The following is an 18878-nucleotide window of genomic DNA, read 5'->3' as shown; positions in this document are numbered from 1 at the left end:
ACATTTCTCAAATATGCATGTTGCATAAAAATTCTTGTACTGTGTTCCTTTGAACAGCATTAACTAGTGGAAAGTGATACTAGCACTGGCTGCTAACAGGAAAGTTCTTAAAGTCCTAAAATTTTCTATGTATTGACAGCAGACACACTTGCTTTATTAGCCATTGTCTTACTGATGGTGCATTACATTCAGTCCCTGCTTCCTTTACTCCTAAATAACTAAAATGGGGTGGGGCGCTTCCCTGGTGGCGCAGTGGTTGAGAGTCCGCCTGCCGATGCAGGGGACACGGGTTCGTGCCCTGGTCCAGGAAGATCCCACATGCTGCGGAGCGGCTGGGCCCGTGAGCCATGGCCGCTGAGCCTGCGCGTCCAGAGCCTGTGCTCTGCAGCGGGAGAGGCCACAACAGTGAGAGGCCCACGTACCGAAAAAAAAATGTTTTTAATTAAAATAAATAAATAAATAAAATCGGGGGAAATGTCAAGTAGATATTCTACATAATGATTTATATATGATATTCTGACCACATCAAATAAAATGGGAAGTGATACAGAACATAACTACTTCTTATCCCTCAGCTGATCTAAGTTTGCCACTTTGTTTAATGCCTCTTTGAAGACCTACCTAGAGACCTCCCTTATTTACATCTAGCCCACATTTATCTTTCCTTCTCTTAACATTATTCTAGGTAGGATTGCCAGATTTAGCAAATAAAAATTGAGAGCACCCAGTTAAATTTAAATTTCAGATAGTCAGCAGATACTTTTCTAGTATAAGCATATCCTACGCAGTATTGGGGATATACTTTTACTAAAACAATTTGTCTTTTATCTAAACTTCACATTTGACAGGGTGTCCTATGTGTAATCTAGCAACTCCGCCTTTAGGGCTTATGCGCATATGCTCTGTCACCCATTTCGTACATAGCCCTTGTTTGTTTGCTTACGTTTACAAAGACCCTTAATTGGGCTTTGGTTGTTTCTTGTACAAACATCAAAATTGTAGTAAATTTTTCCTGTGCTTACAATATATCACCAAAAAAATTCAGTAAGGCAACTAAATGAAAGAGATTTTTGAAAGAGTAGCCCTCAGGCGTAATAAATAGTTTTTCTCTAATATCCCAGATACCAGTCTCATTGAATGTCTCACCAAGATCAACCGAATGGATATTGTGCATCTCATGGAGACCAGCACAGAGCATCTCCAGGAGCGCATCAGTCATAGCTATGCAGAGATTGAACAGACCATTACACTGGATCATAGTGAAGGTCAGACAATTTGTGTATGTGTATGAGTGTCTGTGATGTATGGTTAATTCAGGCAACTGGACCCACTGTCTTCCTTTTTTCAGAGCGTCGACCATGGCCTTTGCTGGTACGTTCTTCTCCCGAGACTTCCCTGCCCATTTTAGGTGCCCCCATCCCTCTCGTTCTTTGTTATTTCATCATTGTCTCAGTCAGCGTGGGCTGCTATAACAAAATACCATGAACTGTGTGGCTTAAACAACAGAAATTTGTTTCTCACAGTTCTGAAAACTGGAAATTCGAGATCAGGGGGATAGCATGGCTGGGTTCTGGTGAGGGCCCTATTCTAGATTGTACACGGCTGTCTCCTTGCTCTGTCCTTACGTAGGGGACAGAGAAATAGCTAGCCCTCTGACCTCTTCTTATAAGGGTGCCAGTCCCATTCATGAGGGCTCCACCCTCATGACCTAATTACCTCGCAGGGTTACCACCTCTGAATACCATCACGTTGGGACTAGGCTTTCAACATATGAATTTGAAGGGGACCCAAACATTCAGTCCATAACAGCCATCAGCATGGATGATCCGTCCAGTGCCCTTTGCTCAGCTCCTTGATGGCACTTCTGATACTTGTGTCTTTTACTCTACCTTAATGACCCATTTCTGTGCCCACAACCCAAACTAAATCATTATCAGTGACTGTACTACTTCCAGGCCCTAACTTGAAGCATTTTACTTACATCCTCTTTTACTTCTACACAATAATTCTGCAAACCCATTGGACCTCTAGTCATTGGTCCTACCCCCTTTTCAGTATTAAAGTTTCTCGAATCCACCCTCATTCACTGCCATGCTCACTCACTCCCATTCTTTCTCCTTCTCTCTCTCTCATTGCTATTTTTACACTTTCTCTTCTTTCAAGCCTCCAACATTACTCTTCTTTTTATTTATTCCAACCTGATGACCATACTTCATATTCCTTAGAAAAAATAGGAATACCTGTAAGCAAATGTCCATATTCTTTCACCACAAAGTCTCTCAACCTAAGTGCATCTCAGTGCTTATACTCTACCTTCCCTGCTGTATGAAATGGCCTTCCTTTGCCAAAGCCATCATCTCTTCTTTTGTACTAGATCTCATCCCCTTTTACCAACTATTGACTTCACTTCTGCAATCACCCACTCTGTCTCCTACAACTAGAACATTGTGAACAGCACTGAAACGTGCTTTAATAGATCCCAGCTTTAAAAACAAAGCAAAGCAAATAACTCCTTTCACCCTATATGCTCCCCTGTATGACTGCTCTGTTTCTCCATCCATTTCATGGGAAATCTCTTCAAAAGAATAGTCTAACTTTTCTGTCACTACTCTCTACTTTCTCTCTTTCCTTCTCTCTAGAACTGTCTCTAGAATCCACACAAGTCAGGTTTTGTCATCACCACTCGACAGAAAAGAATCTTGCAAAATTAACCAATTGTTTCCTCATCGCCAAATGCACTGACGCCATTCTCAGTCTTCATCTTCCTTTACCTCTTCTTAACATTTGACACAGAAAGTTAATCCCTTCTTCTTAAGACATTTTCTTCACTCACTTTCCATGATAACCTCTCTTCTTGTTTTTTTTTTTATTTTCTTATTTTATAGGACAGTCTTCCTCAATGTCTTTCTGCAGCTTACTTTCCATAGGTTTACATGATGGCATGTATTACTGTTCAGCAAGAGCCTCATAGCTCGGCCCATCTCCCACCTCTCTCGTCTTTCCCAAGTCCCAGGACACCTGGCCTCTGGGCTGTGCCCTGGGCACCCTACACCTTCTCAGGCTTCCAGGCTCTGGTGCTTCCTCTTCCCTGCATTCTGTAGTTTTCTTCCCTAAGATCACCCGGTAGCTTTTCCTCTCACTTTATTCAGGCCTCTGCTCAAGTATCAGCTCCTAAGAGGAGCCTTTTCTGACAAATCTATCTAAAAAACTGGCCCTCTTTTCTTTGTACCTTTACCCTGGTTTCAGAAATAGGACTCTGCAGAAATGCAAGTTCAGTCAGGCCAGAAGCCTCTTCTGTCTTGTTCACTGCTATGTATCCAGCATCTAACAGCACCTACTACAGTGTTGATACTCAGTATATATCTACTGAGTGAATAACTAGATAGATGAAGGTCAGTCACACCTCTGCCGAAAGTTTTTCAGTGACTCCTTATTGCCCTTGCTATATGAAATTCCTTAGCTTGGCCTAAGAGACCCTTCATCAAAAGAGTACTAACCTCAGAGTGTTGTTTAATACAAGTTAATACTTGCAAAGCACCTAGAATGGTGCCTGACACATAGTAAATATTCAGAAGGTGTTAGGCATTTATTATTATTATTATTAATGCTCTTCTTACCATGTAGATTTATGCCTCAACTGTCGCAGTTGATACCTGCCTATCTTTAGGCCTCCTTAAGATGCCATACCCTCTGCATTTCTTTTCCTGATTCTTTAACCCTGAGTTGGATGCTCGGCATTCATTGACCGGCACCTGTGGCCCAGTCACTCTGCATTTAATTATCTCTTACTTGCCTGAGCTTCCCTAGGTGGTCAGCATCTTGAAGGCAGACACAGTGCCTCTTTCAGCTTTGTAACCATGACTGATCACAGACATGGCATGTAGTAGTCGCTTAATAAATACCCACTTAATATAGTTTAGCTTCAATTAAATACTTAATTTAAATCGTTCTCCTCTGTAGGGTTCTCAGTACTTCAAGAGGAGCTATGCACCGCCCAGCACAAGCAGAAACAGGAGCTAGCTGCTTCTAAAGAGGACGAGTCCTATGATCACCCTCCCATCGTCTCGGAGGAAGACATTTCTGTCGGTTACTCCACTTTTCAGGATAGCATCTCCAAAACTGAGGGCGACGGCTCAGCAACAGAGCTCCTTCCCCAGACTCACAAGGAACAAGTTCAACAGGATTTCTCAGGGAAAATGCAAGACCTGCCTGAAGAGTCAGCCCTCGAACAGCAGGAATACTTGTGAGTTCCAAAAGAAAGCCTATGCGGTCTCATTCCAAAGACACAAGCCAATATGCAGAGGGTGCCAAGCATATACAAGCGTAAATCGTTTTCATATAGTTTTCAGAACTACAGGAAAAAAAGCAGAGTACTTGAGACATGACTGTGACGGTGTTGTATGGCACAAGCCTGCTTGAGCCGACTGCCAGTTCCATGACCTTGGGCAAAGGCCTAAGCCCTTTGAGTCTCAGTTTCCACGTCTATAAATTATGATAATAATATACACCTTATTCATCTTACAGGCTCAAAGGTCACAGATATGCCTGTGAAACCATTGTTGAAACTGTAGACCACACAGTTATTACTCGTATGTTTGCTGCACCTCACTTCTCTGAATATGTGCCTGTCACACCCTGGCTGGTTCAGAAGGTGAACAGTGACAGTGTAGGTGAAGCAGCCCTTGTGTATTTCAACAAAGCTATGAGGTGGCTAGCAATAAAAATAGAAATGCAAATGCAACACAGATTACTCACACAGAATGAAAGGCCGTTAGGGGTTGGGGTGGGAATAAAGAGAAGTCTTCTAGAGCACTTCTGCCTAAAGGAAGCTGCAGAGCACAGTCAGCTTAGAACTCAAGTTCTGGGCTTTCTGGAAGCAAAGGCAAAAAAGAGTTGTATAAATGACACTTCTTGTCTAGAAAAAGCAACCAGATCATGAGAAAGGCAAGCATGTCCCAGCCCTGAAATGTGAGAATAGCGTGTCAGGAGGCTGTAACACAGCATCTCCTTTGTCCTTGAGTGAGTTTTGTGCTGGAGTCACTGGAACTTGAGAAAAGGGTGAAAGGGGTTATTGAAATGAGCTTTTCTTCCACGGAGCACTGCCCCCTCACCCATCTACCTTTAGATTGTAGGGGAGAGCATAAAGAATAGGTCAGGAAAAGAGAGAGGGAAAGAGAAAAAGATGGGAAGCAAAGAGGGGCTATCAGAAAGGCATTTTGGGCATTTAATATCTATGGAGTGACAGAAAATTAGAAGGAAGGAGCAGAACAAGCAGATAATGTTTTTCTTTTAGGAGTATTATAAAGATTACATTGCTTATCTCCAAACTATATCAGTAGAAAAAGTTTCAGTGCCAACAGATCTTCCTATCAAGTAACGCAGTTTTCTGGATGGATAATAAGATTCTCCCTATGTTTATGATTATGGTAACTATATCAACATGGGGTTTATATATTGCTTTTTTGAAATTTTGCCAAATTTTGATCCTTGCTTCAAAAGCCTTATTGTCTACAGATCTTTGCTGTATATACCTCCTCAAATCATCAGTATTACCTTGAGTTATCAAAGGAGAGATGAAATTATTATTTATTAATATCTCTCATTATTAATTATCTCTACTTTGTAGAGATTAGGAAATGGTAATACATTTGAGGATAATTTTTATTATTTTAGAATACATTTTTCCCAATCAGTGCTAGATCAATGAGCTGTAACTGTATTCTGTATTTTGCATATAATTTTTATTCACATTTCATTTCTTAGCCAAATTTACAAAACCTCTTTAGACTTTCACGGACTGTGAAGACAAGTTCCATCTTTCCTTCCAAATCCCTTGCATCAGCAGGGGCGGAAATGCATATGCTCTCATGGTATAATTGGGCTTTTCTGTTTCAGTGTGACAACCCCAGGGACAGAAGTGTCAGAGACTCAAAAGGCTATGGCAGCATCTGGCTCTCCCACCAAGACACCTGAGGAAATCAGCAGCCCTACTGAGGAGGAGAGGCCATATCTCCAGACCCCGACATCAAGTGAGCGGGGAGACTCTCCCATTGTGCAAGAACCCGAAGAGCCCCCAGAACGTAGGGAAGAGAGTTCGCCTCGAAAAACCAGCCTCGTGATAGTGGAGTCTGCCGATGACCAGCCACAGGCCTTTGAAAGGCTCGATGAAGATGCTGCTTTTCAAAAGGTAAAATCTCCTCCTCTATTTCCTTGCCCACATGTAACAAAGCTACAAACCTTCTCCCAGTTTCCATTTCTCTGATGGCTTATGTTTTCACAGAAAGGTTTGCCAAAGTAATTATCTTGGGCCAAGGGAAGCCCTCAATCCCTTTTAAAATCTGAGAACCGGTGAATCTAGAAAAAGATGATACATGGTTCCATTTCTAGCTACCTGACCATCAGCCCTAATTTTATAGCTGGAAACCCTTTTGCTAAGAAAAATGAACCCTGGGGTAAAACAATATACCAGATGTAGCTTTTCAAAATTAGTAATCTTGGGCATAAAGAAGACTAGTGAGGGGAATTAACCGAGCCTCAGGTAAGTAAGTCGGCCTGCCATGGGAAATTGCTGGAACCTGCACTCTTGTTCATTAGGTCCGTGCTGTCAGGTGATGAGCACACAAGCTGTGGATATTGAGTGGGGTTTACTCCCAAAACAAATTTTTCTCATTAGACGGAGGATTATTTCCAAGCAAAATCTCCTTATATTTATTTTAAGAATGACTCATGAAAAGGACATTATGCCTAAATTGATGGCTGGTTCTAAATGTCAGAAAATCGATAGCAGCGTGAATATGCATCCGTCTTTCCTTTGTCTTTAAGTGAGCTTTGATGTTGTGAAGAGAGGTGGAGAAACTCATTTAAACCATTTATTCTCAAAACTGGTCTGAATGGTTCATATCCCTCAGCTTTAACTGGAGGGCTTGATCCCTCCCTACTTAGGACTCCTGAATCAGAATGAATCCCAGGAAGGGGAGGAGAGGGAGAAGAATCTGCATTCCAGTAACTCTGTAGAGGATTAAATTAGATATATTTTTCCTTTTTGGATTCAAAAACATATGTCCAAGTATTTTTAAAGCATGAATATACATCTTTTAGGAAAGAATGTTTTATAAAATAGTTAAAACTCTGGGGGAGAAAGTGATATGACATATCTTTGGGCTTAACATCTACATTTGTTTTTGTTCACTATGAGTGTGATATCTGCTAGCAGGATTTATCTAAAATCATAGTTTAAAATTAGCGGAGGTCCAGGCAGATGAGAACTGCTCGAAATTTTGGCAGTTATCTTAAATAATGAATTCATCCCATGAATGAATTTTTATTCCAAGTTTGCCTTTGTATAGAATTATTCATCTCCAAGTTTTTGGCTTAAATGAATCCTAGTAAAAATGTTTGGTAGATGCTGTCTGGACTTAAATGTTGCCAATTTTAGTCTAAGAATCTATAGGCTAATTGAAGCATAGGCTTGAGACAGTCATCTGGATAATTCATATATTTAATCTGTTCTGTGTATGTAAATAAATTTTGACAAGTTGTTCTGTATTCCACATTATTTATATGGGCCTGTTCTACTTATTCTTGATGAATTTCCAATTCTTAAGCTTCCTATTTTGACCCTTATCCTCTCATGACCCTGACTTGAGGGTCCAATTTCAATCACTTTTCTTGCTGACCATATTTCTAGGCAGCAGATTCCTAAGTGTATTTAAATAATAATTTGGTTTAAAATTTACATGTTTTCCTTTAGCAGGAAAGAATATAGAAATATAAGTGGTATTTTAAACTATGTTGACAAAATTTAGTTGAGTTTTCTTTTCTTTTTTTTAATAGCATTCCATTAGGAAAGAGTGATTCGATATATAGCTCCCAAGACATACGTTTTAATCTAAAGTTATGTTCTTAGCTCCGGCTTTGGCCTTGGGCCAGACCCATAAAATTGGATTGGCCTCTGCACCTCAACTTCTCTGCAAAATGAGTCTAATACTATTCGTAGCCCGTCTTCCTTCCTCTGTCTTGCCAGTAGGGAAGTGTACTACTGGCCAGATAATAACTACAGGAAACTTTGACTTCCTGCAGAAAGTTCTGCTACAAGAATTAAGACATTTCTGTACCTTTGGTTGGATCATTCTAAGCTTAAACCCAAGAGGCAATGGCTCACAAGTATTTATCGTGCTGCCTAGGGTCTATGCTTACGTTTGGTTATTCACCAGGAGTTTGAGTCCAAGATGTAATGTGGGCAAGCTGCTTGTTTCTTCTGATGGATTTCGACAGATGGGTGCTCAGACAGCTTTCAGAATCCAGAATTTGTTTTTTTCATTCAAAGAACAAAAAGCTATATTCTCACTGAAGTTTGAGCCCAGCATGCACTGTTTTCACTCCTGCTGGCTTTTCCACCAAAATCACCATGAATAAAGCTTTCGGAAACCGGTGTGAGCTAAAGCAGAAACGAGTAGTGAGGACATTCCTTAGCATGATAAAAAAAAAAGTGCTTCCATGCTTCCACCAGGAGCTAACAGAGGAATTAGGTGAGCTGGAGGCCAGCTCAGATGAGGAAGCGATGCTAACTACCAGGGTTGTCCGCCGACGAGTGATTATTCAGGTACCAGCTGTTAAATTACTGCACGTCCGGGACAGTTCTGTCCCCGTAACCCTTCGAGAGTGGCTGACCTAGAATGGAGGGCTTGGCATGCTCCTTAGGTAATGCATGGCCTTCAGAAAGCAGATCCCGTAACTCTCCTAAGTTCTGTTTGTGAAGAAATGCAGCGGTAATGACACTCGCCGCCTACCTCCAAGAGAGCAAAGAGCAAGATTTAGCCTCTTCAGTTCCACCCACCTCACCTCTGGCTTGTCTGTTTTTGTTTGTTTGCTTGTTTGTTTAAGTTTGAGCTGACTTTGGTCAGGTTCTCTAGCATGTTATTACCCACCTTTTTTTTTTCTTTCTTTTAAACATACTACTTAACAGGATTTGGCATCTCAGCAATGCTTCTCAAAGCCCCTGTAATTTTCTAACGTTCCTGGCATTGTAAGCACTTGGGAGTAGTTCCTCAGCATTGATGCCAAACATGGAAGTGACCCTTTTCTTTCAAATGTGTAGGGAGATGATATGCCTGACATACCCCCGGAAACAGTCACAGAAGAAGAATACATCGATGAGCAGGGACACACTGTGGTAAAGAAGGTATTATCTTAAGTATCTCCCCATGGTTAATTTCAAGCCTCCTGTCTAAAATGTATCAGTACCCTGGCACTGTCACTCAAAAACAAGACACAGGAATAAAATATCTTCCAGGTTACTAGGAAAATCATTAGGCGGTACGTCTCCTCTGATGGCACAGAGAAAGAAGAGATTACGATGCAGGGAACACCACAGGATCCCATCAACATTGAGGAAGGGGATGGCTATTCCAAAGTCATAAAGCGCATTGTGTTAAAGAGTGACACTGAACAGTCAGAGGTGAGACCATCTTATTCTCCAGAACTGATTTTATGGAGAGGTGTAAAATACAGCTCACAGGAGATGGACGAGATTGCTTTTTCCTATTGGCCTCACTTCTCCCCTTTATAAGGCAGTCTTCGTTTAGTTACACATTCATTTTTTTTCTTCGTGATTTTGTGGAATTTTTAGGTAACCATCAGTGAGATTTGTAACCATTATACTCATTGTCTTTTGTCCTTTCTAGTTCTACTTTCTCTTTAATTCAGTTGACTGCAGCCAAAATCCAAAAGTCAAATTTTAAAAGACAGCGATCCGATCAGTTGGCAAGCAGTAGGTTCTGAAAAATACTTGTGTAAATGCACTGTGGTGCTTTGCCCAGTAGGCAGCAGCAGCCTTCTGTAGGGCACCTTAGAGAGATATTTGATTTCCAAACTTCTGCATTTCAGAGTCACTGAAATCAGGATCCAGAAACTCACTTGATTTATAGTTTTATTTCTTTCTGTTTTACTTCCCTCTTTCAGAAACGTATTTACTCTCTTTGACATGTAATTTGGGAGATTCTTACCATCTCGCATTCATTCACATCCTCAAAATGTAATTATTATACACATGAGGTTCTCTAAAAATCTACATTTTCAGTTTCTCATAGCTCTGACAGTTCCTCCTTTGGAGGTTAATTTCGTCTCCATAATGTCAAAACAAAGCATTTACACATGGGAAAAGAGAGCTCATCCACAGGGTGCTATGTCTGCACTACACTGAGCAGTCAATTTCTCAGTCATGAAGCTTCCTGACCAATTTTCGTTCAAGTGACTAATTAAGTGGTTGATTTGGTACTGTGTACATATAGTCATAATATAGATATTACCAATTGATTCTAGAGTTTTCTTCTAACTGCTTCTTGTTGACAAAATGCTGTTTTCAGGGTATACCATTGTAATGTGTTTTTTAACATAGAAAAATTCATCATCGTTACATTTTGGCAGTCAGAAACTGTATATTGTATGTCCTTCATTCATCAGGTAACTTTGTCTGAGCCCAGCATTTTGTCCAGTACCTCACAATTTCAGGCTGAACCAGTGGAAGGCCGTAGAGTCAGCAAAGTTGTTAAAACAACTGTGGTACATGGAGAGAGGATGGAGAAGCATCTGGGGGATTCTAGTTTAGCCAGTGATCTTCCTTCAGCCAAAGATGACTTTGAAGAGGTATAAAGCATCATCACTTTGTCTGTGTGTGTGGGGGGGGGGGGGTATTTTATGTGTGCTTTGTGTTTGAGAAGAAAATCATTTATCATTGTGTCATTCCATACATGTATTCATGGAAGGATGCGGAATAATTCAAGAGAGTAGAATTCCTGTTTGAATAATGTATACAGTGAAATGATATTTTACTCAACTTATTGTGTTCATTTGTGCCACCTTAAAAGCTTTAAAAAAATCCATATGGGGCTTCCCTCGTGGCACAGTGGTTGAGAGTCCGTCTGCCGATGCAGAGGACGCGGGTTCGTGCCCCGGTCCGGGAGGATCCCACATGCCGCGGAGCGGCTAGGCCCATGAGCCATGGCCGCTGAGCCTGCGCGTCCGGAGCCTGTGCTCCGCAACGGGAGAGGCCACGACAGTGAGAGGCCCGCGTACCGCAAAAAAAAAAAATCCATATGACCAGGATTCGCTTCAGCTCAATGAGAATCAGAATCTCTGAAGTCGGGACATGATTGTACATCTTGCCTAAAAGTCCCAGAAGTGACTTGCAGTCCCAATTAATAAGGGAAAGAAATAGGTATTGTACATTATCTTTGCTAGCTAGTATTCTCAGATATTTCCAACGATAGGCATTAAAGAAAATTCGGGTATCTTTTACTAGTTAAGTTCTGATTTTCAGTAATTAGGAAACAGGTCCACGGTGACATCCACAAACACTTATTACAATTCAAAAATCCCAACATTCTGGAGCTCACCTAGTGCACTGTGGTAACTTAAATGGGAGGGAAGTCCAAAAGGGAGGGGATAGGGCTTCCCTGGTGGCGTAGTGGTTGAGAGTCCGCCTGCCGATGCAGGAGGGGACATGGGTTCTTGCCCCGGTCCGGGAAGATCCCACATGCCGCGGAGCGGCTGGGCCCGTGAGCCATGGCCGCTGAGCCTGCGTGTCCGGAGCCTGTGCTCCACAACGGGAGAGAGAGGCCCGCGCACCGCAAAGAAAAAGGGGAGGGGATATCTGTACGTGTATATGCTGATTCATTTTGTTGTGCAGTGGAGGCTAATACAACATTGTAAAGCGACCGTACTCCAATAAAAATTAATAAAAACCCCCACAACTAATAGATTGGTAATGCTACAAATGCCATAATTGATAACCTTATATTAGCATTTTGCAATTAAAAATGAATTGGCTTATTTTATATAATATTGAATATTTTGTTTCTATATCACCAGTTAAAAGAGGGTTTCAGGCTGCCGCTTATTGTCTAGAATGTTTTTCAAACTACACATTCTACGTCTTTTCAATAAATGAACAGCCAATTTGAATAAAATGTCACAATTTTCTATTTTGAATTCTGGATTTAGAACACTGAAGATATCAAAATGTTGGTATAAGAATTTTGATCCAGGGAATGGAACTTATGGTGCTGGTGAAGATCATCTGAAATAAATTTCCATATCTTAAAAAAAAAAAACCCAACATTCTGAAAACCAAAACAAGTTTTATAAGTTAGTAGCAAGCTAATTTGGCAATAAAACTTAATGTGAACTGACATGGGGCTGTAATGACTTGGCAGTCTTTTTTACTCTACAAGAGTGAATGTTCATGTTTTGCTATTGATATATCAATGGCTTTGATTACAGGATGCTGTCCCTATCCTATCTGAGCTATTAGAATATACAGTATATATATCATATTACCTTTCTAAAATCCAAAAGGAAAAAAAATCTGAAATCTAAAACACATCTGGCGCCAAAGGTTTCAACTAAGGGATGGCGGGCATGTGCAAACATCTTTGAAACACTCTTTGCTATTGAAACATTTTGAAGTTAAATGTTACATGTATGTCCTCCTTTATACCCACAATATGCATTGAGATTATATATGAATGCATTGGGATATTAAGAGCATACCTTATTTTAAATACTTTTAGTTCTTCACATTTTGACAACTGGTGACCTTGGACAATCAAAAGATGTATTATCTGATTATACACTTTGGGCCTTATTTGCCTGTTGCTTGTTTTTGCCTCTGGTCATTATTCATTGTATTTGTTATTAGTGTCTTCACTGCAGAAAGGATGCAGGTAAGGCAAGCACAAAAGTAGAAGTCAACCAGTATAGTTTGCAAGAATTGTAAAATAATTATCAATAGAACAAATCTCCCTCACAAACGGGAGAAATTTAACAGACTTGCTAAATAAAACTCAATAATTAGATCTGCCCCTAAGAATTGTTTTTCTTTATCCTTTCAAGCATTTTTTTTTATACTATTCGTTAAGCAGAATAATAGGTTATGTTACAGTCTATGGTTTATGATGGGTTTTGTCTTCTTTTCTTTTTTTTCTTACTTCAGGCTCTGAGTTACACAGGTAGCCACATGAAAGTCCACTCCCCCAGTTTAGTAGAGAATGAAATCCTGAAGGAGGATGGATCAATACTTAGAAGGTTTGGGTTAGCATGGGGTGATGCTTTGCCAACTAACACCTTTAAAAAGTTTTCCAATTTTAAGAAAAGAAAAATAGAGCCCCTGCATCTACCTTAAAACCCCTTGGAAACTGCAGACTCTCCCTGCATTGTAAGACTTTTGTCATGTGGTACATCTGTCGCTGTGTCATTCCTGAAGTGTCCTCTTGATGCTTTAAATGTAATACTAAGGCATGATGATAGTCAGACAACTGTTTACACAGTCGCTCCCTGGGTTTTAGCAAGTCATCAATTTCGTTGAGGCCAAGCAGCTGGGATATTCCATTGCCCAGCACAGTAAGAGGAATCTAATCAATTGCTCACAAACTAATCTTGTGACCAGCTGCCTTCAGCTCTTGGTAATCATTCCTTTGAACGGCACATGGTGTTTTTGTTTGTTTTTGTTTTAAACAAGCTGCTTCGTGACTCTGCATGTGAGTGGCACATAACATGAGCGTGAGTGGCAAATAACATGAGGTTTGAACCTCAATGCACCTAGCGAGGCTGAAACCAGGTGCTTTAATAAGTTAAGAAAGTATCATAAAAGCAGTAAGCAGCTAATATTTGTGCATATGAACAGGGACCAGCTATGAGGCTTTCCAGTCCACCCCCATCCTCATCACCTACCTGATGTGTAAACGTCGGCACTGTTGCCTTGGTCTATACCCTCACCTCTCTCTGGGCCTCTAGCAGCACTGTGAGGATTGACAGAATGTTCTCAGCTTTGCAGTGAAAAGACACAATGGAAATTGAAGTGACTGTTGTGCTTTTCACTTCATTGAAAAGAAGAGAAAGATTGTCATTTATAGTACTCTACAAAGCTATGTTTAGCCTGTAGAGCATAATAATTAGAACAGTGAAATTAAAGGTTCTGTCACGATTCCACCCTCCAACCACATGTGAAAAACAGCCCCAGCTAGGAATGTAAAAGAGAGTAATTGCTCACAGAACTTTAAACATGCTATATATGAATTAAGGATAAAGTGCTTATTATACTCTGAACTTTTAAGTCTTTTACTCAATCATTCATATGGAACCACATAAACCACAGACACCCTAGTGTCATGAGATCTTCACATGGGAATAGATTTAGAGATCAATTAATCCAAAATTCGCAGTGACGGCTGGTGAGTTGCGAAGCTAGGGATATAGACATCTCAGTCCAGTTCCACAGCTACTTAGTCATGGAAGTCTGTTTGTTATCTGCAGCACTTTATCTTATATGTTGCTGAAGACATTTGATCATACCCGCTGCTTGAGTCGTATACATATGCGTATTCATAAATATATTTGTCTACGTGTGTGAGCACAAAACACCAGGGAATGTCCTGTGATAGAAGCTTATCCCCCGACACTAATGCCAAAGAGGTTTTTACTAGCTCTTGGCAGCAATAGTCAGATATTTGCCTTTGGGGAGAAAAAAATATATGTGGATGCTGAATAGTTAGAAAACATAATCTGATTTCAACCACTGGAACCAAATTTGACCTTTTTATCAAAAGGAACAAATTTAAGTTAGCTTTCCGATACAAAATAATTCATGTAGAATCAAAGGAAAGGGGAGGTAAGAAAACATGAAAGAAGGTAGGAGACGAGATGTCCAAAGGAAAGCCAGAAGAGTGCTGGCTGAAGTCAGCCATTTTTTAAAAGTCAAGGTGATCTTAAGAAATGCATAGAGGTGTTGGAAGGTAGAGTAATGCTAAGGGCAGCCCATGGGCAGAGCCCCCAGCTTCCGGACACTAGGAATCTATAAGGAAAATGCTGGGTAAAGCTACGAAAACTGATCCTTCTGATGGTGGTGTAAAGCAAGGCTGCATGGTGTCGTGGTTACAGATTCAAGCTCTGGAATCTTTGACTTTTGGCCTCGCTGCGTAGTAACTGGATTATTTTTTATTTGGAGCACTGCTTAAATTGTCTGAGATCCAGTTTCCTTACTTGTTATTATAATAATAGTACCTGGCCCATAAGGCACGTTCACCACATATGTGCGGAATGAAGAATTATATTTACCAGTAGAGAGGAAGGGACTTCCCTGGTGGCACAGTGGTTAAGAATCCGCCTGCCAATGCAGGGGACACAAGTTCGATCCTTGGTCCGGGAAGATCCCACATGCCGCGGAGCAACTAAGCCCGTGCGCCACAGCTACTGAAGCCCGCACGCCTAGAGCCCATGCTCCACAACGAAGAGTAGCCCCCGCTCGGCGCAACTAGAGAAGAGCCTGTGCGCAGCAACGAAAATCCAATGGAACCAAAAGTAAATCCATAAACAAGTAGAGAGGGAGAAGAACTGAGAGGGAACAAATCACAGTATAATCATTTTCAAGAAAGGATGCAGGAAAATAATAGTACCGACATAATAGTACGTCAGAGCCGCTTTTCTCAAGTAATGGCCAGTCTGATGACGGGCCAAGAAATCGGTACACTGTTGAGTAGCTGTAGGAGGTATAAAGTGGGCCAGTACTTGCGTTCTGGGAAGACAGAGGAAGGATGTGTCTCTCGGTGGGTTTTTTCCTTTCCCTCTCCCTTCCCCACTGTCTCCGGATGAAGCTTCAGAGGCCTGGGCCAACCTGCAACTCTTGCTGGTAGTCACCCGCCTTTATGCTGATAGAATATTATTCCAGTTTTTAAAGACCTATGTCCCATGGAAAAGTTCTCTTAGGACATTTTAGGAAAGTTTGAGCTGGGTAGTACTCCTAAGGATTAAGCTGGCAGCTAAGGTATTTTAAATAAATTAAATCAAAAACTGTTTTTCTTAGCCTGTCAAAAATTACGTATGGAATCGCTATTTCAGGAGGAGTCACGTTCTTTCCTAATCAAAACATGAATGATTGTGTGGTTACTTACTTTTTGAGGGAATCATATGAAAGCACGGTTTCATTTATTTGAAATATTTCCTAAAGGTTTAAAAAAAACTCCTTGTTCCAAAATACTTTTTAAAAATCTCATGAGTCATTTCAGATAGGAGAACCATGTTTAAAAGGAAGAAGGGAAAAGATGGCTGTACTTGTTCTACTAATAGCCCAGTGTAGAAATATCTAGAGGTTAAGACAGTAAGCAGTACTTTCGTATCATGGGTACTCTTATACCAAAGGTAGTGGCTGCCTTTTAGCAGTGAAGAAAGAATATAATGTCCTCTTGTCTGTTTTCCTCCAGGACAACAATGAGTAAAGCTAGAACCCAGAAGAGGGCTGTGGTGAAGGACCAGCATGGAAAACGCATTTACCTGGAGCACCTGGAGGATGTCCCAGAAGCATTAGACCAGGACGACCTCCAGCATGACCTCAAGCGACTCCTTCGGCATTTCTGCAAGGAGGACATGAAGCAAGAGGCCAAATGAGAGGCTGTCCAATTCTCACACCAGAAACCACACATTCACTCGATATGCAACTTCCCGTTTCATTAGAGGAGTGAACTAACTGGCTTGATGAATGGGATTTCCACCCTTAGCATATACACTGCATTTTGTTTGAGTTTTTCCCCATCCTCTTTAACTGTAAGCTAATTTGTGACCAAAGATAGCATCCTTCATCCTGGATGCTGTATCCACTCCTTTGTTGTGTCTGTGCTCACCTGGGACCTGGCCACCTCCATTATTCTTCTTGGCTTCTGCACAAGCTCCATGAAAATCCATTGAACAGAAGAACTTCACCTGCAGACCTCTTCAAATGGCGATACCTAGGAATCCTTCAAAGAGATACCCGTGTACAATATATATAGCTAAAATGCTCAGACGAACAAATATTAAAACCACTGCCTGTCGTAACGACACTGGGCATCACAGAATAAAAGGCCTCTAGGAATTGCTGAACAATGGTTCACTAAGACATTGCTAACACGATCGCACGTAATAACAGTTCTCCTGCAAAAGAAGCACTTCAGACCTACCATGTCCTTAGGACTTCCAGAGTAGCCCTGGCTCCTAGTGAAAGATGGGTTCATAACCTTGAAGAACTGTCCTAACTAAGCACTTATTGCTGGTGCTGGCCAGCTGTGATCTATGACTCTCCAGCAGCCACTGAGGGAGGGGAGGAAGGGAGAAGTGGCAACGAGGTGAAGCGGTGAGGTATTCAGTTGCCAGCAGTGGCATCCTGCAGCTGTCTAGCGTCTTCAGGTCCTTTAGATTTGGGACATGTTGGCAGGGTATTTTAAAAAGCTATAACTACTGTAGTTTTCCAGTTTTCATTGCTGCTTTAGCAAACCACGCTGTCTTATTGGTGGTACTTTCTCCTGGCCACTGCACTGTACATAATTCATTGGAAACAAGGTTTGCCCCCTACACAAACGGTTAAACTCCTTCCCCGTGTTGGAGTGGTTTCTTTCATTTTTTTCTTCCAGGTTTATATCTTCTCTAATACCTGCATGTAGCATTTAAGAATCAAACCACAGTTCAAACCCATCTTCTAATCACATTGATGGTTTTCATTCTTTTTACCCTGAGCAAGCACTTTTCACTTTTCAGCTAGGTCTGTTTTTTAGCTTGCAGATGAGATTGAGAAATCCTGAAAATTTTGGTTTGGGTTAAAATTTTGGGTTTATTTATTTGAAATCCAAACTCCCTTGGAAACCCTGAAGTGCATTTGTGCACTTTCCTGTTTGTTTGTTTCAAAGAAGGGACTTTAATCATCTGAGTGATTTCCATGTCCTATTCCTTATTCCTCTAGTGGTGGAAGCTGTGTAGCATTTTAACATATATATATATTCACAAATATATTCATATAAACAGTATACATTTTGAATCAGTTATTTGTTAAAGAAAAGTATATTCAATGAAGATGAAATTAAAAAATTTTGAAAACCAGAGTCTATCCTCCAGGGATTAAACATTTTCGAATTCTATCTGGTCTTTTCCTGTTGTGCAAAAATGACTCATTGTTCTGAATGTCAAAAACAAAGATGACAAACAATGGCATTTCATCATTTCAAGTAATTTTGCCAAGAGAGAAGATTTCCTGGGAGGGAGGTTTCCCACAAGCCAAATCTCCTAAGCCTTGAATGCTAGCACGTTTGGCAGCTGGATAGGAAAGAAAGCATCTTTGGCAGCCAAAATGAAGGAGGCCAATGGTGAAACATTTTGGACGTACCATGGCCTCCTTGTCTACACCTTCACTGGAGCTCAAGAAAAGCATTTCTGTTGTGTTATTTGCAGTGCAGATGATGTCTGTGTAACAACATAATGGTTAATCACCTTTTTTTGATTTTGATTTTTGCTGTGTAATCAAAAAACTTGAATAATGTGAGAAGAAGTGAATTTTCAGTTGATGAATCAGCATCTTGTTCCCATGGTGATAACACTAATTGAATATATCTATGAGGGCATGTATTAGTTAATGGAAAAAAATACAACACTAACAATACATAGCTGCAATGTGTACAATGGCTGATTTAATTAAATAAAATGTACAAGTGTTAAGTGTGGCAACAGTGATTTGTTCTTCTTTAGAACTCACCTGTGATTTCAGGAGGTGAGACATTATTAAAGAGATGAAATAGATGTGAAGCCAAAAGAAAAGCAGCTTGCCTTTGTTCTTTTTATTTGGTAACTGAATATATGCTCCATGCCCAGCACTGTTTAAGCACTGGGAGAAACAGAAAGATTGTATCCCTGCCCTCAAAGAACTTTCCTTGCGATCGTTATGCAAAGGGAGAAAAACAAAGATTTAGTTTTGGGATCACTAGTAAATGAGAAATAGGAACTTGTGGGCTTGGAGGACATGAGGAGAGGGGATCCAGGGGTGGGCAGCACAGAGAAGGACCCCGGATTCACTTCTCTCCTGTAAG

At 40.8% G+C, this 18878-nt stretch overlaps 1 protein-coding gene across 5 annotated transcripts in view; it reads left to right on the top strand.

Moving 5' to 3' along the window:
• Nucleotides 1–18515, top strand: part of ANK2 (ankyrin 2) — a 574287-nt gene extending 555772 nt beyond the window's left edge. For 2 of the 5 annotated variants that reach the window (XM_032631821.1, XM_032631820.1), the window contains 7 exons: nt 1122–1265; nt 3961–4243; nt 5896–6187; nt 9098–9181; nt 9293–9457; nt 10462–10644; nt 16254–18515. In XM_032631821.1, the coding sequence (XP_032487712.1) occupies nt 1122–1265; nt 3961–4243; nt 5896–6187; nt 9098–9181; nt 9293–9457; nt 10462–10644; nt 16254–16268 (1166 nt within the window). In that variant the 3' untranslated portion in view covers nt 16269–18515. Of the gene's footprint in view, nt 1–1121; nt 1266–3960; nt 4244–5895; nt 6188–9097; nt 9182–9292; nt 9458–10461; nt 10645–12991; nt 13084–16253 lie in introns of all 5 variants that reach the window. The other 3 variants (XM_032631823.1, XM_032631826.1, XM_032631822.1) reach the window with 3 other exon arrangements.
• Nucleotides 18516–18878: the final 363 nt, after the last annotated feature.

Source organism: Phocoena sinus, chromosome 5, assembly GCF_008692025.1.
Source record: "Phocoena sinus isolate mPhoSin1 chromosome 5, mPhoSin1.pri, whole genome shotgun sequence".
In the NCBI taxonomy this organism is placed as follows: domain Eukaryota; kingdom Metazoa; phylum Chordata; class Mammalia; order Artiodactyla; family Phocoenidae; genus Phocoena; species Phocoena sinus.
Note: the sequence above shows the minus strand (reverse complement) of the source record. Positions and strands in the feature narration are given on the sequence as shown.